Below are 23502 nucleotides of genomic sequence, written 5' to 3'. Positions count from 1 at the left end.
AAGAAAGATCCTTTACCATCACATACTGCCTTCAGGTTTCGCAGAGAACCAAGTCTCAAGATCAACAGCCCAATCAACAACACCACCAAAGTTCAATCCCTGGGCCCACTGCGTCCTCTTAATCTTAGTAGTAGGACCCATATACGCAACCCAATCCGTCATACCCTTGCCCTTCGTTCCATAAGTCATCATATCCGAGTCCGAAGCCTTATCATACCAAGTCTTGGCCGTAACACCAGCCTTGCCTTTCTTAGCATCGTACTCGATAAGACGGATCTCGGCGTCGGAGAGGTATCCGGCTTCGCCAGTGCAGACGCCGGGCTCTGCTTCCGAGACGCTGAAGCTACCGGTGAACTGACAGGTTGGGCCGGTACACTTAGGGTCCTTCATGCGGAAGCTTCGACCGTAGGAGGAGATGCCGACGACGACCTTGGCGGGATCTACGCCTGCCTTGGTGATCATTGCGAGGGAGTCGAGGGTTTCGGTTTTGTTGACGTGGGAGCGGAGACAGTTGCCGTTGGGGCAGCCGGAGTTGATCATGGTGTTGCCGTAGTCTGGTAAAGTCAGTACATGATTAATTGATAGAGGAGGAGAGCAACTTACCCCATTGACCGTGAAGGTCGTACGTCATGTAAACAATATAATCAACAAGAGGCGCAATCTGCTTAACAGGGAACGGCTTCAGATACCAGTACGCAGCCGGGAGAGCAACAGACATGGTCTTTCCACTGTTACCAATCTTAGATCTCATGATCTTGAGAAACTCGACATAATTGGCAGTGTCAGTGGAAGATCCATCAGATCCTGCAGAACCGGGATACTCCCAGTCGAAGTCAACACCATCGAGCTTGTGGTTGTTCAGAACAGTCATGACATTGTACGCGAACTTGTTACGGTTGGCAGGCTTAATGGCGTCGCGGTAGATTTGGTATGAGGATGCATCAGTTGAACCGGCCCAGCCGCCGAAGGAGATGATCTTCTTCCAGCTTCCCTTGACTTCCTTGAACTTGATGAACTGTTCTCTGACGGCAGGTTGCAAAAGGACAGAGAAATCGGATGTAAGACCTGCGAAGGCGAAGTGGATGTGCGTGTAAGCAGTCTTGATCTCAGGGAGTTTCGTCACGTCCATGTTCAAGCAGGGTCGACCGAGGTTGTAGCCTTGGAAGTAACCAACGTTAAGGAACTTGGCTGGCTTCTTGGTGTTGCCGACGATGTTGGTTCCGCAGTTACCGATACAGCCGGGGGTGTTTTGCGCGCTTGTACCAGGCGCGGCGCCCTTGGCTGTGGTGTTGGTGCAGAACTCAGAGGTGATACCACAGAACCCGTAGCCGGAACAGCAAGCGTTGAGTGGGCAAGGGTTCAGACCTGCGAGGTCCCATCCTGTCTTCGCACTGGAGGGCTTACCCGTTCCAGGCTTTTGAGGGCCACAGACAGCGCCTGCAATAGCCATGGGCATAGGATTCTTGCCCTTGCTGAGACAGATAGGTTGACCGAGCTGGAGACGGTTACATCCGTTCCAGCCCCAAGTGTTCTTGTTCACACTCTCAATGAAAGCCTGAGTGATGCCAAAGTTCTGGCTAAGAGAATAACATCCATCACCGGACTTGATCTTGTAGATAAAGCATGTGCCGTCCTTGGTGGGCTGGGGTGTCTTGTCGGGTAAAGTACCAGCGCTGCAGCACACCCACTGCTTAGGAGCAAGTGTAGAACAGAAGTTCTTCTTGTTGTTGTATTTGTTGAAGTTGGTGGTCGAGACCTTACATTTCTTTGCGAGAGATGCACAGCTATCACCCGATACGACTTGGATAGCGCGACAGTCTGCGCGAGGAGCGAGGAGGTTATCCACACCGGAAAAGCGAGAGCTGCGGGTCTTGAGGATGTTGGTAGTGAGGATACCAAGGTTGATAGACTCCTTGGAAGCACCAGCGATGCTGATGCACTTGCCGTTGGACCAGGTCCTCACAGCAGACTGGACGGATTCAAGATCAGTGACAGCGTCGGCGGCGAAGAAGCCTACAGTCTGGGCGGTCTTATCGTTGGCGTCACAGACTTGGAAAGCCTGAACACCCTTCTGAAGACGAACCCTTGACTGACGAAGGCTGGAAGAAGCACTGCTCTTTTGAACCTCTGCGCCGACATACAGACCAGCGATGGAAGAGCCAGACTTGGCGAAAAGAATAGTAGTACCGCAAACAGCACCATTGTCGAGGTAGTCAGCGAGAAGAGTAGCAGCAGCAGCGACGTCATTACCAGAGCGAAGAGAACCAGTAGGACCAAAGCCAGAGGAAGTCTTAACAGTGGCCCTCTCAGCGCCACAGTTACTACCAAGCGAAACAGTCGGTTCAGCACGCTTCTCAACGACACTTCCAACCTCACGTCTCGTCTTGCTACCCTCAGTAACACAAGTATACAGTGTAGCAGAATCACTATACTCATTCTGCACATTGAGGGCAAACAGCATAGGAAGACCACAACCAGCCAACTCCTCCAAACTGTGCAGCTGAGTCCAGTTGACTGGGTCACTACCTGCTTCACTGCACGAACGGGGACATCCTTCTGTGAGGGGACTGGAGATTGGGTCTTCGGTCTTGATTTCGCCGACGGGTGGGACGGGGTTTACGTCGCCTGGGTTAGGGTCTTGAGCGGCGATTGGGGTAGAAAGGAATGTGAGAAGAAGGAAAGAAAAGAGTGACGGAGCCATGTTTGGCAGTGTTGATTCCGAAGAATCGGTAATGAGTGTGATGAGAAGGATGAGATACTGAGACCAGAAAATACTGAGACCCAAGAATTGGGGGCAAGCGGAGGTAGAGATGGTTTTATCAGCTCGTGAGTGACAGCCGCAGTCTCAGCCCATCTTCGAAAGAGGCGTAGTCTGGCATGTGTCTCAATTCGCCAAGACACGTCGGTGGTGCAGTCATGAAGGAGGTTCCTTTGTAGGTCTAGTGCCCCTGGCTAGTGCTGTATGTAAGGCTGCTGACCCTGCATAGACCCTTGAGTCTTTTTTTCTTTCTCTTAGCGATGGTACCGAGGGTGAGGGTGGTTATTGTCTGGGATGATGATAATGGTGAAGAGCCTCACGTTGAGACATTCCAGATGATGAATCGCCACCAAATCCTCCATCAAACGTGTAAAACATATTCTTTACATTCCTTTTTTTGGACATTTTGAATTCGGCCGACACTTTGCCCCTGCATCACAGCTTAACTCCGGTGATTTCCTTTTTAGCGCAAGTCTTGTTTGCAGGTTTGGTCTAGATCTTTGGTCTGTTTCTGACATCGCGACCAACAGACAGTCCACCAGAAATATCTGTTAGCACTTCCACCCACTTTCTATACTACCACTAACAGTCGATTCTTGTAGGCTTATCGCTAAGCGGCCCTTTTGTTCCGACAGGGGTTTCTTAGCGAGGCACGTACCCCTGAACAGAGAAGTTGCCGACACCCGAATTATCGCAATCCAATCCTGGCATGCACGTTTTTTCGTGGTGATGGATGGGTAATTTTAAATGACGCTTTTTTCTCACGCAGCTGGAGGTTAGTTCACCGTTGAGTAGAGCAGCCACTGACATCAAAGCTCTAAGCGCATTGATACAAGAGAAGCAGGCGGAGAGAACCAACATTTGGCCGACGGCCCGTGTTCGTTCTTTTAACTTCCGATGAACTGATAGCTAACCTCTATCTGGAAGCTCTTTCGTCTTGGCGTTTGTATTGACCCGAGGTCTGTCAGATCAATGTGACATCGCTTGGTCGAGAGAATAGGCGAACTGAACAAGGCAGCAATGACAGGTGAAGTTTATCTCAATGAGAGTTCTAATGATCTGCGATTTAGGGAATGCTCGGTGATATGGACTCACTGACTCTGAGCAGAGCTGATCCCTATTTTACTAGAGTTTAGGCTGATGATCAGTGGAGTGGTGCTGCCTTGTGAGGCATGAGGTCAATGATGGATGGGGTTAGTCTGGTTTGAAGCTATTCACGGCTCCGTTTTGGGTAATCTCCGTAGGGCTTTGGGGGTAACGCGCTAATACACAGCGGAGCCAGTTGGTGGGCTGAGGGTGGCAGAATAAGATAGCTTGTTTTATGCCCGTGCTCGACTGAGTCTTTTTGTCTCTTTTGGTCTGGGTGGTTAAATGTCCCATACCCTGATGGGACCTTACCCTGCACCTTTGGGGGTTATATTAAAATTGTTGGTTAAGCGGTGTTGAAGCGGTGACAATCAGCTGCTAAGGGCGATAACGATTATTGGTTTTTTATTTTGACTCTATGTGAACAGGAAACGCAGTAGTGTTCAGGCTTGCCCCCATTCATTCCCAAATACATCCTTTCAAGGCGTCAACGCGTCTACATCTTCCACAAAAACCGTAACACGCGTCTTTTGCAGCAATGAGATTTGTGACTTACCAACAGTTTCTTCTTATCTTATCTCTGGTATTACCATCCAACTGGACATTCCCGCATGCCCTTCAATAAACGTCACGTTCTGTTGAAGAAATGATGATGTCATACATCCTGACTCTCCTTCAGAATGCAACTTCGTGAACGTCACCATGAACGAAAGGTTGCCACACCACAGCAGCAAACATGTGAGATGAGCAGTATATAATATCAAGAAGCAACAAAAAGACGCCACAGTCCAACATTCCTGCCAATTTCTTCCACCTCTAAGCAATCAGATATACCCAAAGCAGCATTGTCACCATAAAACAACAACAAAATGCAGTCAATCATCCAGAAAACGACCGGCATCGGTCCCCAAGTCATCAAGCCCGAGAACTTGGAAGGCCGCGTCGCCATCGTAACAGGCGGTGCTTTAGGTATCGGTTATGAAGTTAGCCGGGCGCTCGCCCACGCAGGCTGCAAAGTCATAATGGTCAACCGAAAGGAAGAGCAAGGCACAGCCGCCATTGACGCCGTTAAAACCGAAACCCCAGACGCCAAGATTGAATGGAAGGAATGTGATTTGGGTAACCTCGCTCAAGTCCGCGAAGTCTTTGGCGGTTTCCGAGAATCGCTCGATCGTCTTGATTATCTGGTCCTCTCAGCTGGTATCAACACGAATCAGTTTGGCTTAGATTCAGATGGCATCGACCGACATTTTGGAGTCAACTTCCTCGGACACTTTTATGCCTGTAACCAGCTTTGGCCGCTGTTGAGAAAGACGGGAAACATGGAGGGTGTTTCGCCGCCGAGAGTTGTGTTTGAGGCGAGTGAGATGCATCGTCTTGCGCAGTTGTCGAATGTGCAGTTTAAGAATAAGGAGGAGATCAATGATCCGAATTTGGACTCCACAGCACTATATAACAGGACCAAATTGGCTATGATCTTATTTGCCAAGTATGGGCTTGCGGGCAAGGTTATTCCTGAGAATAAGGATAAGATCTATGCCTTGTCTGTTCATCCTGGAGCAGTAAGTCACCCTCAAAACCACTCCTAAAGAATAAGTACTGACGCAATATAGGTCAACACAGCCATGCAGCAGCAGTGGAAAGATGCCTATCCCGGCCTTACAGGCAAACTTTTGTCATGGGCCATGCTAGCTATCGGACGTGATGTCGAGCAGGGCTCCTACAGTGCTCTTTGGGCCTTGACGTCTTCCAAGATTGAAGAGGAGGACATGAATGGATATTATTTTGTCGATCCTGACAAGGAGGGTAACGAGACGACACAGGCTTCGAACCCTGAGTTGGCGAACAATCTTTGGGAGCTGAGCACAAGTCTTATCAAGGAGAAGCTTGGAGATGATGCTTTGGTTGATTGGAATAGTTCTTAGATACACATAATGAGCGTTACGTCAAGAAAACAACATTTTAATAGGCATGTTAGCGTCTGATCTTCCTGTACGAATGATCGACCAGTTCCACCTGCGCTCCATCTATCTGATCGCTCGATCGCTCGGCTTCCTTTCTCGGTCCAACTGCTCAGATTAGTGATTGACAAAATAGTTGGACTCAGAATTTGCGCTTACCGATATTCAAAGCTAAAAACTTGATCGCAACAGGAAACCAGATGGCAACAGCAACAAGTTGACCAAAGGCCCATGTCGAGACTCCTCCGTCAGCCGAATGCATATTGAGCAACTCAAGCAGCTCTATCAAACTGACAAAGATCATGCTCATAGTCAGGGTACCAACCAACACCCAGAAGATCCCCAAGCCTCGCTTGGCACCTTTGGTCTCCCAGGAGGAAAGGAATGGCGGTGCAGTTCCACCCAGCTGCTTGTACTTGGCCTGATCTCCCAAAAGGTGTTTCTTGACAAAGGACGCCACATAGTCGATGATAAGACATGATACAATAACATGTACAACATATCTACACGCCAGGGTAATCGGAAAGAACTCATAGTTCTCCTTCTCTTTGATACCCTGGCAAAAGCTCATTGGCCCAGGCATGTTTCCACAGGATCGTACCGTTGAGACTTGCTTCAAATGCTTTTCAAAAGCTTTGGTATTGAAATCCTGGAACTCGGTGATAACAGCCATGAATATCCATGAGAGGATGACGAAGAAAAGTGTGTAGAAGTTCCGCTGGCAGAGTAACTGTGCCAGGAGAACGGGATACATGCCTGCTGTGATGAGGCCTTGCAGGATGCGATGATTGAACATCCACGAGAACAGACTTAGCATGTTTGCCATGCCGGCTTTGTTACTGCCATCGAAGGTGATGATGGCCGTGATGGAGATTGTTGCAGCGAAAAGCGCCTGAGATTCTTGGAAGTCCCTCATTGCCGAAGACGAAGCGTTGGCGAAGCGAGTCCGCGATAGTCTGACCTGCACCTCGTGGCATTTCTCACTAAGGGATGAACCTTGCTGAAAAGCGCCTGCCATTCGGCCAAACGTACGGATCCAAGATGTCGTCAGCTTGAAGCAGAGACCGAAAAAGAGTACAAGCACAAGCTGAATGATATAAGCGGTGACAATCTAGAAGCAAGATTAGAACATAATTCCATGTTTATATGGGCACTTACTCCTTGACCAGCGATATCCAAGTCGATGCCAGCATTAGCAGCCTCACAATAAGGTCTAAACATAACCCGCCCAAATTCCTCAATATTCCAGGGTGTAACCTGTTCACATTTAAAAGGCCCTAGACTCGGGGTACAATGGCCATATGTTGAATCCGCACACGACGCCCAAGCACATCTTCGAATTTTCCAAAAAATGCCGAGTTTATCAACATCCTCCATGGTCCCGAAGTGGAAAATGTCATTCATTCTTTTTTCGTTTTCCCGGTCGATGGTGTCGTTTCCAGGAACTGTTAGCATGGCCATTGTTGCCAGCGTCATACAATTCCATAGGTTCTCAGGCGAACTATAGATAAGCGTAGCGTTTGCGCAAGTTTGATTACAATTTAGCGCAGTCGGATCGCCGTTGTTACAGCCATAGGAAATGAGACGTGCGCCCACCTCTGGCTTTGTAGTTATGGTCCATATACGGAAGAAATGCGCTGTTTCCCAAGCTTGCCATTGCTTCGGAATGTGAGTGCCGTGATAATTCCGAGGAAAATTATAATCGTGGATAAGCCGAAATCTGCGTTGAGGCATTTTGAATACCAAAGAAGACAGAGATGCGAAGATGCGACCGAGAAGTTGGGGTAGATTCCTTTTTGTTATCGAGAGCCTGATTCTGATGCTACGCGCCGAGGCTGCTGGCCTCTATTTTTGGCCCCCAATGGTAAGGCAAGTAAGCACTGCCACTTCTTTGCTTCTCTTAATTGGCGCGAGGCTCAGATCATGTAGCGTAAGCAGGCATATTATTAGAATCTCCACCATTCCTTTTTTGCTGTTTGTATCTTTGTCACTTATCAGGCTGGGCTTCAGTCCAGGACGCTCATTCTCGACGAACTTGGCATTCATAAAGCACAGCGTTTAGCTATTCACCAAGTCATGGTATCACAAAGGTACAATACTCTGCATATTCTTGAAGGTAGTCAATTATTATTAAGTCATGATTCATTATTTAAGCCTGGGCGTTTTGATCCGCAACAGACTGCACATCAGCAGCAGTAGAGCCCTTTCCTGGAGGACCACCCTTTGCGCGAGCCTATCAAACAGTCAGTAACAAATCCTAATATCCCAAACCACTAACGACAACTTACCTCAGCCTTTTGCACCTCGGCAGCATCCTCCTTGGTAACCTCAGTAGGCGCCTTCCTCACAACATCACCAGCCTTTTCCAAAAAGTTCATTTGCTTATCATGCAAGCTCTGCGCAGTAGCAGCGGCACCACCCTTGATGGGACCACCGCCCGTTAGGCCAGACTCTTCGGAGGCGAGAGCTGCGGCTTCGGTTTGGGTGATTGGGCGGCCGTCGACGGCTTGGGCCTTGATATCGTCTTTGGTGGGGAGGTTGGACATTTTGTATGTGGTATTTGGTAGGTATTCGGGATTTGAGTCAGACTTAGAAGATTTGTTGAAGATATTGAAGACAAAACTGAGTGAGGTTTGTCGTCGTTTTATTGTTGTGGAATTGCTTATGATATCATAGCATGGCATCGTCAGAGCTCCATAAAAGACCACAACATATGCCAGGATCATCGTAACCATGACCTCATAAGCGAAGGGTTCGAAATCGACTATGGAGAAGCAATCGGTTACAACCTTTATTGATGAAGGATTCTTTTAAATGGGGTTGCAAAACTGCCGGGTCCAAGATCCCGGAGGTTAAAATTTAGCTTGCTTGATGTGCCAGAATTTAGCATATGCAAGGCGCTGATCACTGGAAAACTAACGATAGGGAAGACATTCTCGAGAGGAACAGGAAATATTCGTTTAGTACAGTTGACCTTCGCGGATTCGGTATTCTCGGTGTGGTCAATCTTAAGAACAAGGTACAAGACTATCTCAAAACTGACACAATATCTAATAAGAATACCAAACTTCATAACCCGAAAACACATCCTGATACATACCAATTCTATCATCAAGTCCTGTCAGGTTCTAGAAATACACCTGATCCATGTCTTTGCTGACATTGGTCGAGTCCTTATCAAACAATTCTAGAAGAGTTGCAGCAATCTCCGAGCGTACAATCCTCGTCCTACCGCCCGTAATCATTCTGCCCAAATCGGTAGATGGCTCAGCGACAATCTCATTACAAGGCAAAAGCAAACGTCTCGCCTCCCTCACCTGCCTACTCCTCAATCTCTTCCCAAAATCCGGTTCCAGGAGATCAGGAATGCGTATCAGTTCAGGAGTTTGCACAGCATCGAGCATGTCAAACACTTGGTCCCTATAAAGATTACCAAGGCCCGTGCCAAGGTGTCGTTTGACGTAGACTCTTAGTTCATCGAGCGCATGTTTCGCTGTAAATGGATCTTCGAGATCGGTGATGTTGATGTCGCAAATGTGTGGGAAACGGTTTCGTCGAAGTCGTTCGATGTCGCGATCGAGCAATCTCAGACCTCGTTCGAAGAGAAGGTTGTCCGTCATCTTGAAGTCGCTAAAGTCTTCCGCCCGAGGAAAGATTTTCTTGAAGTCTTGGAAGAATGCAAGGATGGTGCACAGTTCATACAGAGCTTCAGATTCCCTTTCTGAAAGCCTTGAGTGTTCGTCAGGCTTCTCTTTGTAGAACTCATCCAACTTCCTCAGTTGGCAAATCGTCATATCCGGACCCCACACACGAGTGACAAGGTCCATAAGATAATGGATGTGAATATCCTTCAATATCCACTCTCCTCTGTAGGTGTCAAAAAAGCGCCCATGGATGGCACTATAGTAGCAGCGTCCTTTCGCAATGCCCATAGCGATATGTCGCTTGACGTTCTGCTTCACGATTTCGCATTGCTGTTCGCACAATTGGAAAATCTCTTGTAGAAACCTTCGGTTGTCGCCGGTAGAGTAGGCAAGAACGAGGAGTTCATGTACTGATCGCCAGAAGGCGAGGCTTCGAACTTTGGTGTAGGTGGCGTCGAAGATATCGCGTCCGATGGAGCCAGCGAGATGTTCCTGATCCAGCCCTTCGAGGTGGCAGGTGCGTTCGGGTCGACTATCGAGTTGATCACGGACGCACTTGGAGAGGAACCTGGTGTCGTTGTGAAAACGGTACAAGCATGTCTGATAATGTGTTTTGTACCCTCCAGCAGAGGCGATCAGACCGTCCAATGTAGGGGTTCGGTCCTCCTCGGCATACCGGGCACTCTTCTCCAGACATTGAGCTTTCTCAGTATCGAGGACCTTATCGACCAGAGCGTTCAGACAGTAAATAATGTTGACTTGTCTCCGAAGCACAACACTCACAAGGCGATACGGCATGAGGTTCCATCGTCTCACCAGCCCAGTCAGCTTGGGGCTGTAGCCCCTCCCAGTACGGTCGTCCATAAGCGTGGGTTTGACATCAAACGTCTCTCCGTAGAGATCTTCCTGTATGTAAATATAAGTTCCCTCATGATAGTTTGGGTACCTAGTCCACTGCTCCAACTGGTACCTGTCGGCGACATTTATGTCACCGCCTCGTGCCCAATCCAAACCCCAGTGGAACTGGTTTTCCAGTGTTGCTGTGGCCCGCCATGTTAGCATGCGGAGAAAGAGATCCTTATCCTCTGTAATATCGGCGACGTTCCAATCTTGTTCTGGTTCATAGAGGGGATGGGTGCACCCTTGGAAGAGCTGTTGCCGCTTGGCTTGGTTGGCGAGTAGCCAGACCTTTTCGATTGTTTGGAAATGTTTCTCATATTTGTGTCTGAGATCGCGATGTAACGCGGTGATGACAACTTCGTCTTGACTCATGATTGTTGCGGTATTGCGGTTGGAGTCGGTGATAAAGATGTTAGAATGGAACAATAATGCAGAAGAATCTTTGCAGATGCTTGAGGCATGGGTGTTTAAATAGATTGAGATATTTGCATCCTATGAAGCTTAATAGCGAAATCTGAAGTATGAAATCGATTCAATGGAAGTATAAATCCCTGCACCTCACACAATGTTTCAACCTGTACAATCAAAAGTATAAGTTTATCCAACCTAGCCCTTCCCGAAAATAAATCAGATGTACTGTCGAATCCCAAACCAATAAAGTGCAGGCGGAATAATAAGCTCATTAATGGTTGCCTGCCTCGTCCACGTGGGCTTCCATCCATACACCGCAGCAGACACAGCTCGCCCAACACCACCCAGCATCATAGCACCCAGAAGGATCTTGAGCGGTATCCAGTAGGCAGGAATATTAGATACCGTCCAAGCTACCGCTATGCCAAAGCCTATGAATATTCCACCGAGGAAGCGATATTGTGAATCCATGAATGCGACGGTTTGCAAGGGAAGTTTCTCTTGTTCTTCGATGGTGAGGTACTTGTTTATACCGCGGACTACATGTTCGGCGCCGGCGTAGATCAAGAAGGCTGAGGCGGCTTTGAGGATGATTGGGGTGTAGTGAAGATCTGACATGGTGATTTGATGAATGATTGCAAGATTTTGAGAATGCGGAAGACTGATAACAGTAGGTACAAGAAGGGCGACCTCGTTTTTATACTTGTAGTATCGGACTTGACGTTAATTGGAATACGTTCAAATGGTACAACTCGGCGCAACATTGGCCCTATCCGCGCGCTTGGTTATCAGTATGAGCGCTAACGAATGAGAAAAGTCGCCGAAGTCAGACTCCGTCGGCAAAGACAATTCCGATCAACGGCTGACAGAGTTAAAACAAATGGAATGTATTAAAACAGGCAAATAACAGGCAAAAAGACGCGTTCCTCCGTGGCCATACCTCCAAGCCACCCGAAAATAAATACAACATGAAACTGTGTCCTGCGACCGAACTCTAGAATCTTGGAGCCATTAAGACGCGGCCCCGGCATACTTCTTGTGGAGACCTAGAAAGCCAATTCGTGAGTCATTCATGTCGAAAGAAAGGGAATGCGAGACGTACTGTTCAGTAGAGTTTGGAATGCGCCCTCAACTTGGCTCGTATACTTGGCCGATATCTCAGCGAAAAGAATCTTTTCTTTCCCTGCACCGAATAAGCTTCACCAATCAGATCAAGCACAAATGCTAACTTACGAGCAAATAAAGCACCCTCCTCAGTCCTCACAGCCCTCTTAGTCTCAACCACTCTCAAATTGCCCAAGTCGCTCTTATTGCCCACCAGCATAATAACCACACCAGGGTCCGCATTACCGCGGGCCTCTTCGAGCCACTTGGACGCATCCTCAAAGCTCTTGCGGCTAGTAATATCATAAACTACCACCACAGCGACGGCATCGTAGTAGTAGTTTACGGGTGCACGGTAACGTTCTTGACCTGCGGTGTCCCAGACAGCTACCTTGACGGTGCTTGAGCCCACTTGGGTCATTTTAAGAGTAGGCTTTACGCCCAGAGTCCGTTTGACGTTTTCATCGAATAGGCCTTGTGTGAATTGGCTAACCATATTGGTTTTGCCTACTTCTGTGTCGCCCAGAAGGACAACTGCATGACATTTAGCACAAGAAAACACATTCGGAAGAAGAGAATTAACCTTTCCAACGATACTGTCACGAGGTCTATTAGCATCATCACTGCAGTTTTGGGAGAATTACATACATCATAAGATGGGGAGTCAGTCATGGTTGCGGATAGAGATCTCTGAGACAAGAAACGCAAAGGGGTTGGATGAATTTTGCAGAGACAAGAATGGTTGGAGGCCTTACCGCTTGTTTGTATGGATTTGCTGACTCATTTAGCGAGCATAGACGAGATCCTGCGAACAGGGATGTGGTGTCTAGCGCAGGTGAACCGAACAGAATATTGGCAATTTATGAAACGAAATACGATGTAATTGTGTTTTATATGCATGTAATTGTTTATGGTTTGGATCTAATGTTGGTCCAAGCCATGGACCCCTTAGCGGGAGGGATCCACTGATGAGACTATCCATGTAGGAGATCTTGAACCTTGACCATGCAGTTCTTTGACAGGAAAATGGTTAGTAAAGAACAGGGCAAGAAAAAAAAAAGAAAGACCGTTGATTGTGAATACTGGATACTAACAGATAGGTATTATTGTTAGACTGCAGGAGACATTTTGTGCAGTCAGCTGGATACGAGGGAAATAGCTTAATTTAATAATAGATTATAAGCGATATTATGCAATACGGACTAAGTCGGTAGAATATTTTCCCTACGGAATAAAATACGATGCATTACAGAAGTCCGGTTTGAAATGAATGGGGATTTAATCAGGAAATTTGGTCACCCACAAGTAATCATCAGACCAAAACAATCCTGCGTCCTGGTCCTCTTGGTATTCGGGTTTCGACCCTCAACGCCACTACGAGCCATTCTCAGTTGTTGTCGAACGACTAGTAGGTTACTTTTCTTCAGAAACAACGCAGACTTAGTTGCAAAAATAGACGAATTTATTTATTACGATAATCTGTCCAGCGCTTATTGTTTACGTAGTGAGAGCAGAGTCATATCAAATTACAGATAGGTAACAGTCACAATGCAAAAGGAACACAAGATGGATAATAATCCTTGATTGTATATTGAATCGAAAGTAAAACCGTGGATGCTGAGTGATTTATCATCTCGTTCTCAGACCCGGTATCATTTTGCTAAAAAGAGGCCAGGATGTTAAAGAACCCTGATCTCAACATGTTTGCCCAAATAATTTGTGGTTAAGTATGCCCAAATATTCGTATACTCATAAAGAACCCTCCATATGTTCATGCACTTATGTGCTCTCGACAGTGACAGCCTTGGAGATCTGGTTGGTGATTCCGTTGGCCTTCTCCTTGAGGTCGGACAGGATGCCCTTGTCCTGCTGACCGTTGGTCTTGGAGTTACCCAGGACGTAGTCATCGTCGCTGCTCGAGTCTTGCTGAAGACCGTCAACGCCCTCGGGACCAGAAGCGTGGAGCTTGGCGTTCTCGACGCCGTTCATGGGGATCTGGTCGGCGTTGGCCTTGCCGTTCTCAACGGGGGCGCCGTTGACGGTGTAGCCAGTGTCGCTGGAGTCGACGAAAGCCTCAAGACCAGCACCCTCGCGGGGGTAGGACTTCATGATCTTCTTGTGCTCCTCGAGAGCAGCGACCATCTCGTCGTGGCTGACGTCGTTGAGGAAGACACAGTCACCCATGGGGTTGACGGGGACGGCAGCGCGGAGCTTACCATCACGGGTCTTGAGGATAGCGGCGGTGGCCTTCTCGAGGAGAGGACCATCGAAGTCAGGGTGGTCCATGGAGAGACCAGCGCGAGAGAAGAGGTTTAGGAGACGCTTGTGCTCCTCGGCGGAAAGAAGACCGCGGATGTGGGCGAGAGTGGCAGAGTAGGCCATGTCGATGGAGATGGCATGGCCGTGACGGAGGGGAGTCTCGGGAACAAGCTCGTGAAGAGGAGACCAGGTGTGACCGTAGGCAATAACACGGTCGAGCATGATCTCGTGAAGGTTGGGTGTCTCAAGCTTAAGCATCTCGTGAATACCAGCACGGCAAATCTTGTCAGCAACCTCCTTAATCTCAGGAGAAGCATCATCAGATCGACCGAAGCCAGTGTTGATGAGCTGCTCGCAGTACTTCTCGAGGAGATCATAAGTGTCCTTGTGGGCACAAGTGGAGATCTTGATCAACTCAGCGAATCCATTTCGGATCTGAGCAACGGGAAGACTGCGGAGGAATGTGAAGTCAAGGAAGGTGTGAGAGGGAGCGTGGTAGGCTCCGAGACGGTTCTTGTAGCGGCCGTAGTTGACGGCGACCTTGATCGAGACGGAAGCGTCAATGAGACCAATAACTGTGGTAGGAATTCGGATGTAGTTGGTGTTACGGCGGTAAGCAGCACAAGCAAAGCCAGCAACGTCAGTGACGAGACCACCACCGACAACAAGGACAGGCTCCTTGCGGTAGATACCAAAGTCGGTCATGGAGTCGACAATGGAAAGAAGAGTGTCCATGGACTTGGCCTTTTCACCAATCATGGTCTTGTGGATGGTAAGAGGGATGCCATAGTGGTCAAAGTACTTCTGCATCTGATCACCGTAGAGGTTGAAGATGTTGAGGTCCATGACAGCCAAGCATCGTCCCCAGGGGGAGTAGAGCTGGTACAGCTGGGGGTTGGCGGGGTTGAAGACGCCATCGAGAAACTCGAAGTCATACTCGATCTTCTCATAACCACAAACAGCGAAACCCTTGGAGGTGGGCTCGACGGTAGCGGTCATATCAGACATGGTGGGCGAAGGGAATGGTAACACAAGGTGAGGGAAAAGGGTAGAAAGGTGGTTGGGTGTAGAGTTGTTGTGCAGGTTGAACTGTAGAGATGAACTGTGAAAGGCTCGGGATAAGCAGCTTTTTATGGTATCTCGACATAACCCCTCACTCGAAGAGGGTCCGGACGAGGGGTTTGTCTTGCAGAGCGTGAATATCCAACTGCCGACAGCGGAAAGAAGCGTCAAGCCAGGATCTCTACCAGATCAAGTCGAGTTACCTGGTCTCGGAGGGAGGAATGGGTTGGAGTGGATGTACAGAGACATGACGAGAGTCTCATTGGTCATGGATAATATCGCAGGATCCTTTTTGAGGCCAGAATGAGGTGATGGACTAGGTAGCGAGTACTAAGAAATGGGGGTTGCAAGATGCAGTGCGTTTCTTTCTCTTTACACGCCCAGTCTGACAAAATACCATGCACAAAACACTGAGTGAACAAGGGTAATACAGCAGAAATGCAAGAACAAAATGTTGGTGTCATGATGGTGTTGCTATGATGGGGCTGAAGTCGTCTAGTGGAATACCATTGGAGAACTGTTCCGGAGAGAATGAGTGGCTGGAAAGAGGTAGTGGCTGGACCCTTTGGGGAGGAGTGAGAGCACGGCTTGCCATATCCTAGCCTGATTCGCTCAAATGTCTCGTCTCGAGGTGTCATATACTGAAGAATAGAGGGGACGTATTACGCGGAGGGTAAGTACCGCGTTACGTGAAAAAAGTCGTTGAGACCAACACGTTGATCCCTAAAGAGGCTTAAGCGTGTGGGAGGGAGGGGGCGTGGGTAGTGGTTCGGGTATCGAAATCTCATAAGATCTTAGCTTGAAGTATCTTTTTTAGCCCGGGAGGGGGAAGATCCCGAGCGTGGGGCGATTGTGCCTGGATCTATTTTTCCCATAGTGAGAAGCGGAGTATCCCTTGTACTGTATTCTCGTAAAGACGGGTCAAGGAGCTTCGATTACACTTAGACACTAGCATCTCGCATGTGCGCGTCATTCATCGTTCCACTAACCCCACGTTGTCTTGAACTAGAGGAGATGGGAGAGGAGACAACGTGAGAACTAAACAAGGGCAGGAATTAAAAAAGACCATATTCTAGACCCTGAAGTAAGATCGGCAAATTGTAGGGAAAGAGGGGAACGGAAATGGGAATGGGAATGTTACACTGATCTCCGATGTTGTCTATCTTATCAGAGGATCAAGGGACCTTGTACAACCAACACAACAAGACTGGTAAACAAACACCCTCAATTTATGTCTTTTATTCTCTCATTTATTCTTCTTTTCGGTCTCATGCGTCTCAAGTATACATCCACTTATGAATCCCCCGCGCTATCAATACGTCATAGAAGTAAGCACGACATGAAGGAGGACGAACCTCGTCAACCGGTGAAAATGCAAATAAACAAACAGAGGAGGGGTCCTTCTTTTCTCTTTTAATTATGGTCTGATGGCTAGTTACCCTAGAAATGCAAATGGCCTCGACTTGACCCATTCAGTCGGTATCCTACAGTAGGTGCACACAGTACAGCAGAGAGGAGGCACACACATGGTGGCGATACAGGAATAACATGTGCAACCACACCCAAGAGAATCATGTAGGCACTCAATTGGCTTAAATACGCCTTGAATGCAGAATTGATTGAAAAGAGAAGCTCGATGGGCTTTACCGGTGTGGACTCGCATGCACAAGTCATGGGAAAGAGAATAGCGATTGTAAAATAATACTCGCAAGTTCTCAATTGTCCGCTTTTGGATCAGAGCGCGGAGCTTATATTCCTGACGAGATGAAGCTAAAAAAGATCCTTAACTACAATTGGTATTGAAAGCCCCGAAAGTGAGACAGTGAATGAGAGTACAGTACCGGAGAGGCTCCGGAGTGCGTTGCTCCGTGAAAGACTCCACTGCTCCGCCGAGAAAGTCGGCGTCTTGTGAAACGTGAACCCGCAGAGTCATGACGTCTTCCATTCCCCCCTCCATAGCTAAGCAACAGCAGAGCTTGGAGCTTCAGACAGCTCAGCTATTCTGAATACTTTGTTGAATGAAGCTTCAATTGATCGTCTATATACCATTTACCTTTCCATCTCTAGAGTTTTAACCACCAAGAATGGCGAATCCGGAGACGTCCCGGGTGATGCAATTCGCCAAGAATTTGTCGCTCTTCATCCTCAGCTTCGTCTTTCTCCCGACAAACGCACTCTTTGCACTGGTGTTCTTTCTCTGGGATCGCTTCACGTCCAAGTCTACACCGTCGAATGCAAGCCAAAATGATCAGGATAATCTTGACAAGACGACCATTCTCGTCACGGGCGTCAACATGGCAAAGGGCCTCTCCCTCGCACGCATGTTCCACCGTCGCGGCCATCGCGTCATAGGCGCTGACTGCTACGCTCTTTCTCCCGGTCGCGTATCCCGTGCAATCGACGCCTACTACCAACTGCCTACTCCGTCAGACCCTTCAAAGACAAGCATGAATGATCCTTACCTCAACCGAATTACAGAGATCATTCACCACGAGGACGTTGATCTTTGGGTCTCGGTTTCGGACGTCAATGCCGCGATTGAAGACGCTGCTGTGCGAGAAATCATTGAGGCGCGCACGAATGCAAAGGCTATACAATTTGGTGTTGAGGATATTAGACGCCTGCATGAAAAGGATGCGTTCATCGAGCATACAAAGTCGCTGGGTCTGACTGTTCCTCTCACCGAGGCTGTTGAGGACAGGGAAGATGTTATTAACTTCCTCTGTCGCAATGGCGGCTTGGAGTTGAAGCCTGGTGCGAGACAATACCTTGTCAAACCTGTTGGTGTAGACGACGTCGCTCGCTTCACTATGCCATTACTCCCTCTCAACTCCGAAGACGCTACACTCGCGCGCATCGACACAATCCCCTTCAAGGCAGCCAAATGCTCCTTCATCGTCCAAGAATACATCACCGGTCCAGAATTCTGCACACACGCACTCGTCATTCGCGGTCGCGTGTGCGCGTTTGTCGCATGTCGTTCAGCAGATGTTTTGATGCACTACTCCGCTCTTCCTGCTGATTCGCCGCTTAGCAAAGCGATGCTTGACTTTACGCTAAAGCAGGCGAAGGAGGGTGGCGACAATTTTACTGGACATATGAGCTTTGACTTCTTGATTAACAAGGAGGATGAAGATGCTGCAAAGTCTGGTGCTGAGAAGGATGTCACGATATATCCTATTGAGTGTAATCCCCGAGTCCACACCGCGACGGTCTTGTTCAACAATACCCCCGAGATTGTCGACGAGTATCTTTCCATCCTTTCACCGTCTTCTGAGCCAAGACCTTTGACTAAACCTCCTCTGTATCCTAACGATCCGCAGAATTACTACTGGGTCAGTCAAGATCTCGTCGAGCTTGTGTTGTATCCTTTCTACCTCACCCTCTTCAAGGGTACCATGGGATTCTCCCAAGTGTCCAAGTCTATTCATGCTTTTGCGCAACATTTGATCTATTGGAAGGACGGAACGTTTGAGGCTTGGGACCCGATGCCTTGGTTATGGATGATGCATGTCTATTGGCCTGTACAGTTTGCTTGGTACATGTCTACTGGATCAGTCTGGACAAAGGTTAATGTCAGTACCGGAAAGGCGTTCAAGGGATAGTTATTTAGTAATCAGTTTCTGAAAAAGATACCATTAGGCCAACATAATTTCTCCAAGGTGAATGTCTCATGTCGATCATTTCTTAAACCACCCGTGATGCCGTACGTCACCACATAAGAACTCCAAACCATAAACAACGACACTATTCACAACAACACCCCTAACAAAACCAGAATATTGTTCGAATAACTCGTATATCAATCCAATTGATCCTTTTTCTCCTCGTTGTACACTCGTTGGTACTTCCCCAAACTCGCAGCAGGGATATCCCACCCCACCATATCTGATAAGCCCAACCGGTGTATATACACGCCAGAGTGGTATCCCTATCGTGAGATTTCTCACACAGACCACCGCTTTCCGCCGCGCGCCCCCAGATTTAGGCTGTTGTCCCAAAACGTCGAATGCTCTGCAGCCTCCCCAATCCATGTCATGTGTCTCTTGCCCCCCTCACCGTTTTCCCCCAGATCTCATGCTAACCCAGGGGTAATCTATCACTTGTCACCTGCACCCCGTGCAGTACACCCTCTCCCTTCTTGACACATTCCCATGTACCCGGTTGCATGTGTCCCCTGAAAATGACAATCTGGCACGCTAGGGACTGCCGTACGGGCAGTCCCTAGCGCGGTAAGAGAGGGAGGGACGGGAGGCCTGTGACACGTGGTGAGGCGTGTTACTTGCTTATTTCCACGACATGCAATGTTTTCTGTGGCATGCGAGTTTATGCCTGTATTGCAGATGTTTCGACACTGTGTGCACCTCTTGTTGTACAGAATATGCGATGTTGGTGTAGGATGTCGGAAAGGTTGTGCTTCTCGAAGACTCTGGCATATTTCCCCATTCGATAGGGCTGATTGACAGATGTTTCATGATTACTGATCTTCTGTCGATCTCATGACATCTTTAGTGGGTAATATGCTCTAAAGATTGGTATTGGATGGTGGTTACCACGAACATCCGCGCGAGTTGCTGGCACAACACATTACTCACCATCATCATTTTCGTCGAGTTTCTCGACCACGACTATTGATTTATTTCGATAAGTAAATCACCAATCAGGCATCTCATCTCCTCAAAGTTAGGAAGGCTAATGCGACTGAAAGGTTGCGGCGACTGGTCAATTGATGGCATCCATCCACACTTCGTGCACACCAACACCAACACATAGTTTGAAAACGACAAAGAAACGCGATTTATTTCAATTATACAACTATAATATAGTACAAACGGAACTCAAGGAATACCTAAACGCGACAAGTCGCGCCAAAACTTCACGACACAATTGCTAGACATTAATCTAAGAGGTGTAAACAATAACTCGAATAAAGATTTATTTTTTACGATTTAGTCTTTGCCCCTCCCAAATAGTTTTACACCGTTTACTGAAATTATTCATTCAGCTAGGCTATTGCCTTTGTAATTGTATATCTATCACTCAGACAAAAATGGCGAGTGTTCATGTTAACACAGCCTGACTGCTCTATATCTCTTTTTGAGGCGTGAAAGTAGATCAAGTGGTTACAGAAATTGATTATAAGTTCTCGATATTTATTAGTCCACTCATTTACATGCATCCTCGCACAGCGTGATGTAGCCCTTGATTCCCACAATCAGCCTCAGATATATCTCTAAGGAGGATAGAACTTACCAAATCCTTTCCAGGCTGGTCTTTACAATCACTCGACAGCGGGAAGTACCGCTTGACAGACCAAAGAAATGTCAAAGGATTGTAGTTAAAGACGTATTTCGCATCAGGCGCTTCTTGGCGGAAGATATCGAGAGTCTCTGTCGTGTGTCAGTACCCCATTCACAGTGCAGAGATGAGACGAACTTACCTTCGAATAGTTCGATAACATCATGTATCTGGGATCCTCTCACGCCAAAGCCAATACCAGCAGCATGCCAATGAGTGCCCTTCATTTGGTCGACGAATTCGTTGGGCGGCATTTCTGGACCTCGCCAGACAGCTAAACAGCAGTCAGCACCCCGATACCAATCACTTTCCTCTGTCAGTACCTCGAACGTTATACCCAGCCTCACGTAGCTCCCTCGTGTGATTAAAAATCTGTTCCTCAACAAGTTTCGCATCATAACCCTGCTGCGTGACATACTGATGTCTTCCAGGCAATCCACTAATCACGATCAGTCTCGCAATCGCACAAAAGCCACTTCAACTAACGTGTAGAAGACGTTGACTTCACCACATCCAAAGGGCTGTGTGGCTGCTCCGAAGAGCGAGTTGAAAGCGAGGAAAGTTTGTTCAGCACGCATGATTATAAATGCGAAATTAGTTTTCGGGTTCAGGGAGGATGAGCGATCTTTATAGAGACTCGTGTCAGCGCTAATGCGGCGCCACGGTTAAGCTGAAGTCCATTTTGACGAATCGTGAACGTGATGGCTTCAGCTGCCGGCTCGGTATCTTCCATGTTTCACATGTACAACAATGCCAGTACACCGCCAAAGCATGCACTTTGCGTCATTCTATTTCCCTCAATAGCTAATATGGCTGTTCCGATATAGTCTGGGTATCTACGAAATATTAACCAACAAACTATCCGAAAAGAACTGATCCAAAAAGGGCTCCCCATAAACATCCTCCAGATCAAACAAATTATGCACAGGATCCTGCACCGGCGCACTCTCCGCCTCATTATTAATTGGATGAACGAATTTCGTTGCGACACGTATCGTAGCTGCGTGCGAACTTTTGCTCTTTGCTGAACTGCACAGACTAGCCCAGTCGACACCTGACATTGCGGGATCGAGAAGTTCCCACATCATATCTGGTTCGAACTTAATGGTCGCGCTTGTTGATTCGTCTTCTTGTGGTGTGGCTTGTTGCTTTGCGACTTTGACGTTGAGCGTGCGGAGGATTTCGAGCTGAGATGTCAGTATGTTAAGACCAACAAACGTGAGGAGAGCGTACCTTTTCTGCAATGTGAGGCCATTTACGCGCCAAATGCCCCAGGAAGGTCTCGCAAGTAATCAGATTCTCTTTCGCCTTCTCAGAAACTTTCCTGTCCCTCGCAAATTGGAAAATCCACAATATCGAGACACACCCAGCAACAGCCTGTCCAATCAAAGGATCATTAACTTCAAACTGCCTATCCGCGCACATCTGCACCAATCTCGAAACCCACTCCGCATGAAAAAGCGCTTGATCAACTGTATTCTGCAAAAACGACCTCGGCTGGAAGTTTCGGCCTGCTCTTCGGAGTGCGACAAGTTGGACGAAGGGGTTGTTGAGAACTGCTTGGGTGGCGTGCATCATTATCTGGAATGATACCCATGGGGCCCAGTATTCGCGGTGTTCGGAGAGGTCTTCGGTTGGTTGGTCTGGGAAGGGGGCGTTGCGGATTAGATGTCTGTGTGATGTGATGTTTTCGAGTTCGTAGAGTTTGACGGTGAGTTGGCTGTGGCGAGATGTAGCGAGCCATGGATATTCGTTTGCTCCGTTACGGATATCTCTTAGATAAGAGATTATACTTCCCCAGACGGAGATGTATCCCAGACATGTTGCTATAATACCTACATCTTGGACGTTTCCTTCGTATGCGTCTGTTAGATCGGCGCAGTAGCTTTTCATCCCGTGTGAAGAGTGCAGTGGTGTTGGTCGCGATACGCTTTTCGGATAAGCTGGGGCGCCGGATATTTCGGTTAGAGTGTTGCAGTTTGGTATAAACGTGCTCTCCAAGATAGCAATGCTCCAGTGACACCGTGAGATAGCATCATCGGAATGTCGAGAGTTCAAGTCCGCTTTAGAATCAGAGAGACGTAGAGCTTCGAGTTTTGCAGCCATACCGACCATCATCCATGCTCGCGAGGGTTTTCCAGCTATCGTCAATCAGCTTTGCATCAACAACCTTCCAGGTGGGGTGTCAGAAGAACTGTCTTCTAGGTCTTCAAAGTCTTGCCTAAATGCTAGCCTAAGCCAGCATAAGGAGACCAAAATGTTTCGTCCCTTAGGCTCTCGACGGCGAGTTTTTCTGGCACCCTAATACCATCCAAAGAAGACTTACCTATGTGATCGCAAAGGGCAAGGAGACACAGAGCCTGCATAACCTCCAACTGCGCAAGACCCTCAGCCGCCATATCAACGAATATACTCCTCGCAGATGTAGTATAATACTCAATAGCTTTCGCTTCCAGTCCATAGTAGAAGTTATGACTTGTAAAATGCAGCGTCAGAGCGAGAAAACTCCAGCGGAGATAATGCGGTAGTGTGCCAATCTTTAATTGGAGACGGCGCGGGTCGAAGAGTGGGAGGGGTTGGAAATAGAGCTTTTCGCGGTAGGCTAGTACGAAGTCGCTTAGGAGATCTGCTGGGGGTTCTGGGTTTGCTGGTGACCTAAGCAGAAGGTTAATGGGATAAAGGAAGGGTGGCATTTGGGGGTTTACCATGATGTTGACTCTGAGAGCATGGCTGTTATGGGAGGAAGTTGCTGATGAATGCCATGTGATGAGACAGCTTGGCTATGCCAGCTGGTTACATCCTGACTGTCACCTATACTCGCCAAACTTCTACCAAAACGTTAGTATCCTGCCATTTCTCAACGGCTGTGCGACTTACTCAGGTTCATGCTCTGTCGAAGTACTCGGCGATATATCATTGTGCTGCGCCTTGAGAGGTCTGCTACCCCAAGTCAATCCCTACCATTTCCCTTGCTCACTTATAAAACTTACAAGTTCCTCACAAAAGCTCTTCTGTTGGC

At 48.0% G+C, this 23502-nt stretch overlaps 10 protein-coding genes across 10 annotated transcripts; 2 read left to right on the top strand and 8 right to left on the bottom strand.

Annotated features, from left to right (window-relative positions):
* Positions 1–18: 18 nt before the first annotated feature.
* FIESC28_00142 (uncharacterized protein) lies at positions 19–2701 on the bottom strand (the record flags this gene model as incomplete). The annotated part of the gene is made up of 2 exons (XM_031154293.1): positions 19–554; positions 604–2701. 2 exons carry the CDS (start codon positions 2699–2701, stop codon positions 19–21), a joined length of 2634 nt encoding a protein of 877 aa, XP_031021661.1.
* A 2012-nt stretch (positions 2702–4713) lies between these two features.
* FIESC28_00141 (uncharacterized protein) lies at positions 4714–5769 on the top strand (the record flags this gene model as incomplete). The annotated part of the gene is made up of 2 exons (XM_031154292.1): positions 4714–5406; positions 5458–5769. The coding sequence occupies 2 exons, from the start codon at positions 4714–4716 to the stop codon at positions 5767–5769; spliced, it is 1005 nt and encodes a 334-aa protein (XP_031021660.1).
* Positions 5770–5818: 49 nt separating this feature from the next.
* Positions 5819–7266, bottom strand: FIESC28_00140 (uncharacterized protein; the record flags this gene model as incomplete). Its single annotated transcript, XM_031154291.1, has 3 exons — positions 5819–5913; positions 5965–6916; positions 6964–7266. 3 exons carry the CDS (start codon positions 7264–7266, stop codon positions 5819–5821), a joined length of 1350 nt encoding a protein of 449 aa, XP_031021659.1.
* A 688-nt stretch (positions 7267–7954) lies between these two features.
* On the bottom strand, positions 7955–8351 carry FIESC28_00139 (uncharacterized protein; the record flags this gene model as incomplete). Its single annotated transcript, XM_031154290.1, has 2 exons — positions 7955–8038; positions 8094–8351. 2 exons carry the CDS (start codon positions 8349–8351, stop codon positions 7955–7957), a joined length of 342 nt encoding a protein of 113 aa, XP_031021658.1.
* Positions 8352–8933: 582 nt separating this feature from the next.
* Positions 8934–10721, bottom strand: FIESC28_00138 (uncharacterized protein; the record flags this gene model as incomplete). The annotated part of the gene is made up of 1 exon (XM_031154289.1): positions 8934–10721. One exon carries the CDS (start codon positions 10719–10721, stop codon positions 8934–8936), a length of 1788 nt encoding a protein of 595 aa, XP_031021657.1.
* A 255-nt stretch (positions 10722–10976) lies between these two features.
* FIESC28_00137 (uncharacterized protein) lies at positions 10977–12360 on the bottom strand (the record flags this gene model as incomplete). Its single annotated transcript, XM_031154288.1, has 3 exons — positions 10977–11476; positions 11863–11943; positions 11994–12360. 3 exons carry the CDS (start codon positions 12358–12360, stop codon positions 10977–10979), a joined length of 948 nt encoding a protein of 315 aa, XP_031021656.1.
* Positions 12361–13643: 1283 nt separating this feature from the next.
* Positions 13644–15131, bottom strand: FIESC28_00136 (uncharacterized protein; the record flags this gene model as incomplete). Its single annotated transcript, XM_031154287.1, has 1 exon — positions 13644–15131. The coding sequence occupies one exon, from the start codon at positions 15129–15131 to the stop codon at positions 13644–13646; it is 1488 nt and encodes a 495-aa protein (XP_031021655.1).
* Positions 15132–17269: 2138 nt separating this feature from the next.
* Positions 17270–18790, top strand: FIESC28_00135 (uncharacterized protein; the record flags this gene model as incomplete). The annotated part of the gene is made up of 1 exon (XM_031154286.1): positions 17270–18790. One exon carries the CDS (start codon positions 17270–17272, stop codon positions 18788–18790), a length of 1521 nt encoding a protein of 506 aa, XP_031021654.1.
* A 1560-nt stretch (positions 18791–20350) lies between these two features.
* Positions 20351–21061, bottom strand: FIESC28_00134 (uncharacterized protein; the record flags this gene model as incomplete). Its single annotated transcript, XM_031154285.1, has 5 exons — positions 20351–20386; positions 20439–20575; positions 20626–20757; positions 20807–20922; positions 20970–21061. 5 exons carry the CDS (start codon positions 21059–21061, stop codon positions 20351–20353), a joined length of 513 nt encoding a protein of 170 aa, XP_031021653.1.
* A 258-nt stretch (positions 21062–21319) lies between these two features.
* On the bottom strand, positions 21320–23191 carry FIESC28_00133 (uncharacterized protein; the record flags this gene model as incomplete). Its single annotated transcript, XM_031154284.1, has 3 exons — positions 21320–21670; positions 21717–22624; positions 22810–23191. 3 exons carry the CDS (start codon positions 23189–23191, stop codon positions 21320–21322), a joined length of 1641 nt encoding a protein of 546 aa, XP_031021652.1.
* Positions 23192–23502: the final 311 nt, after the last annotated feature.

The sequence above is a fragment of the Fusarium coffeatum genome (assembly GCF_003316985.1).
Source record: "Fusarium coffeatum strain FIESC_28 chromosome Unknown BRIP53273_contig_4, whole genome shotgun sequence".
NCBI lineage: Eukaryota > Fungi > Ascomycota > Sordariomycetes > Hypocreales > Nectriaceae > Fusarium > Fusarium coffeatum.
This window is presented reverse-complemented; position numbering and strand designations above follow the sequence as displayed.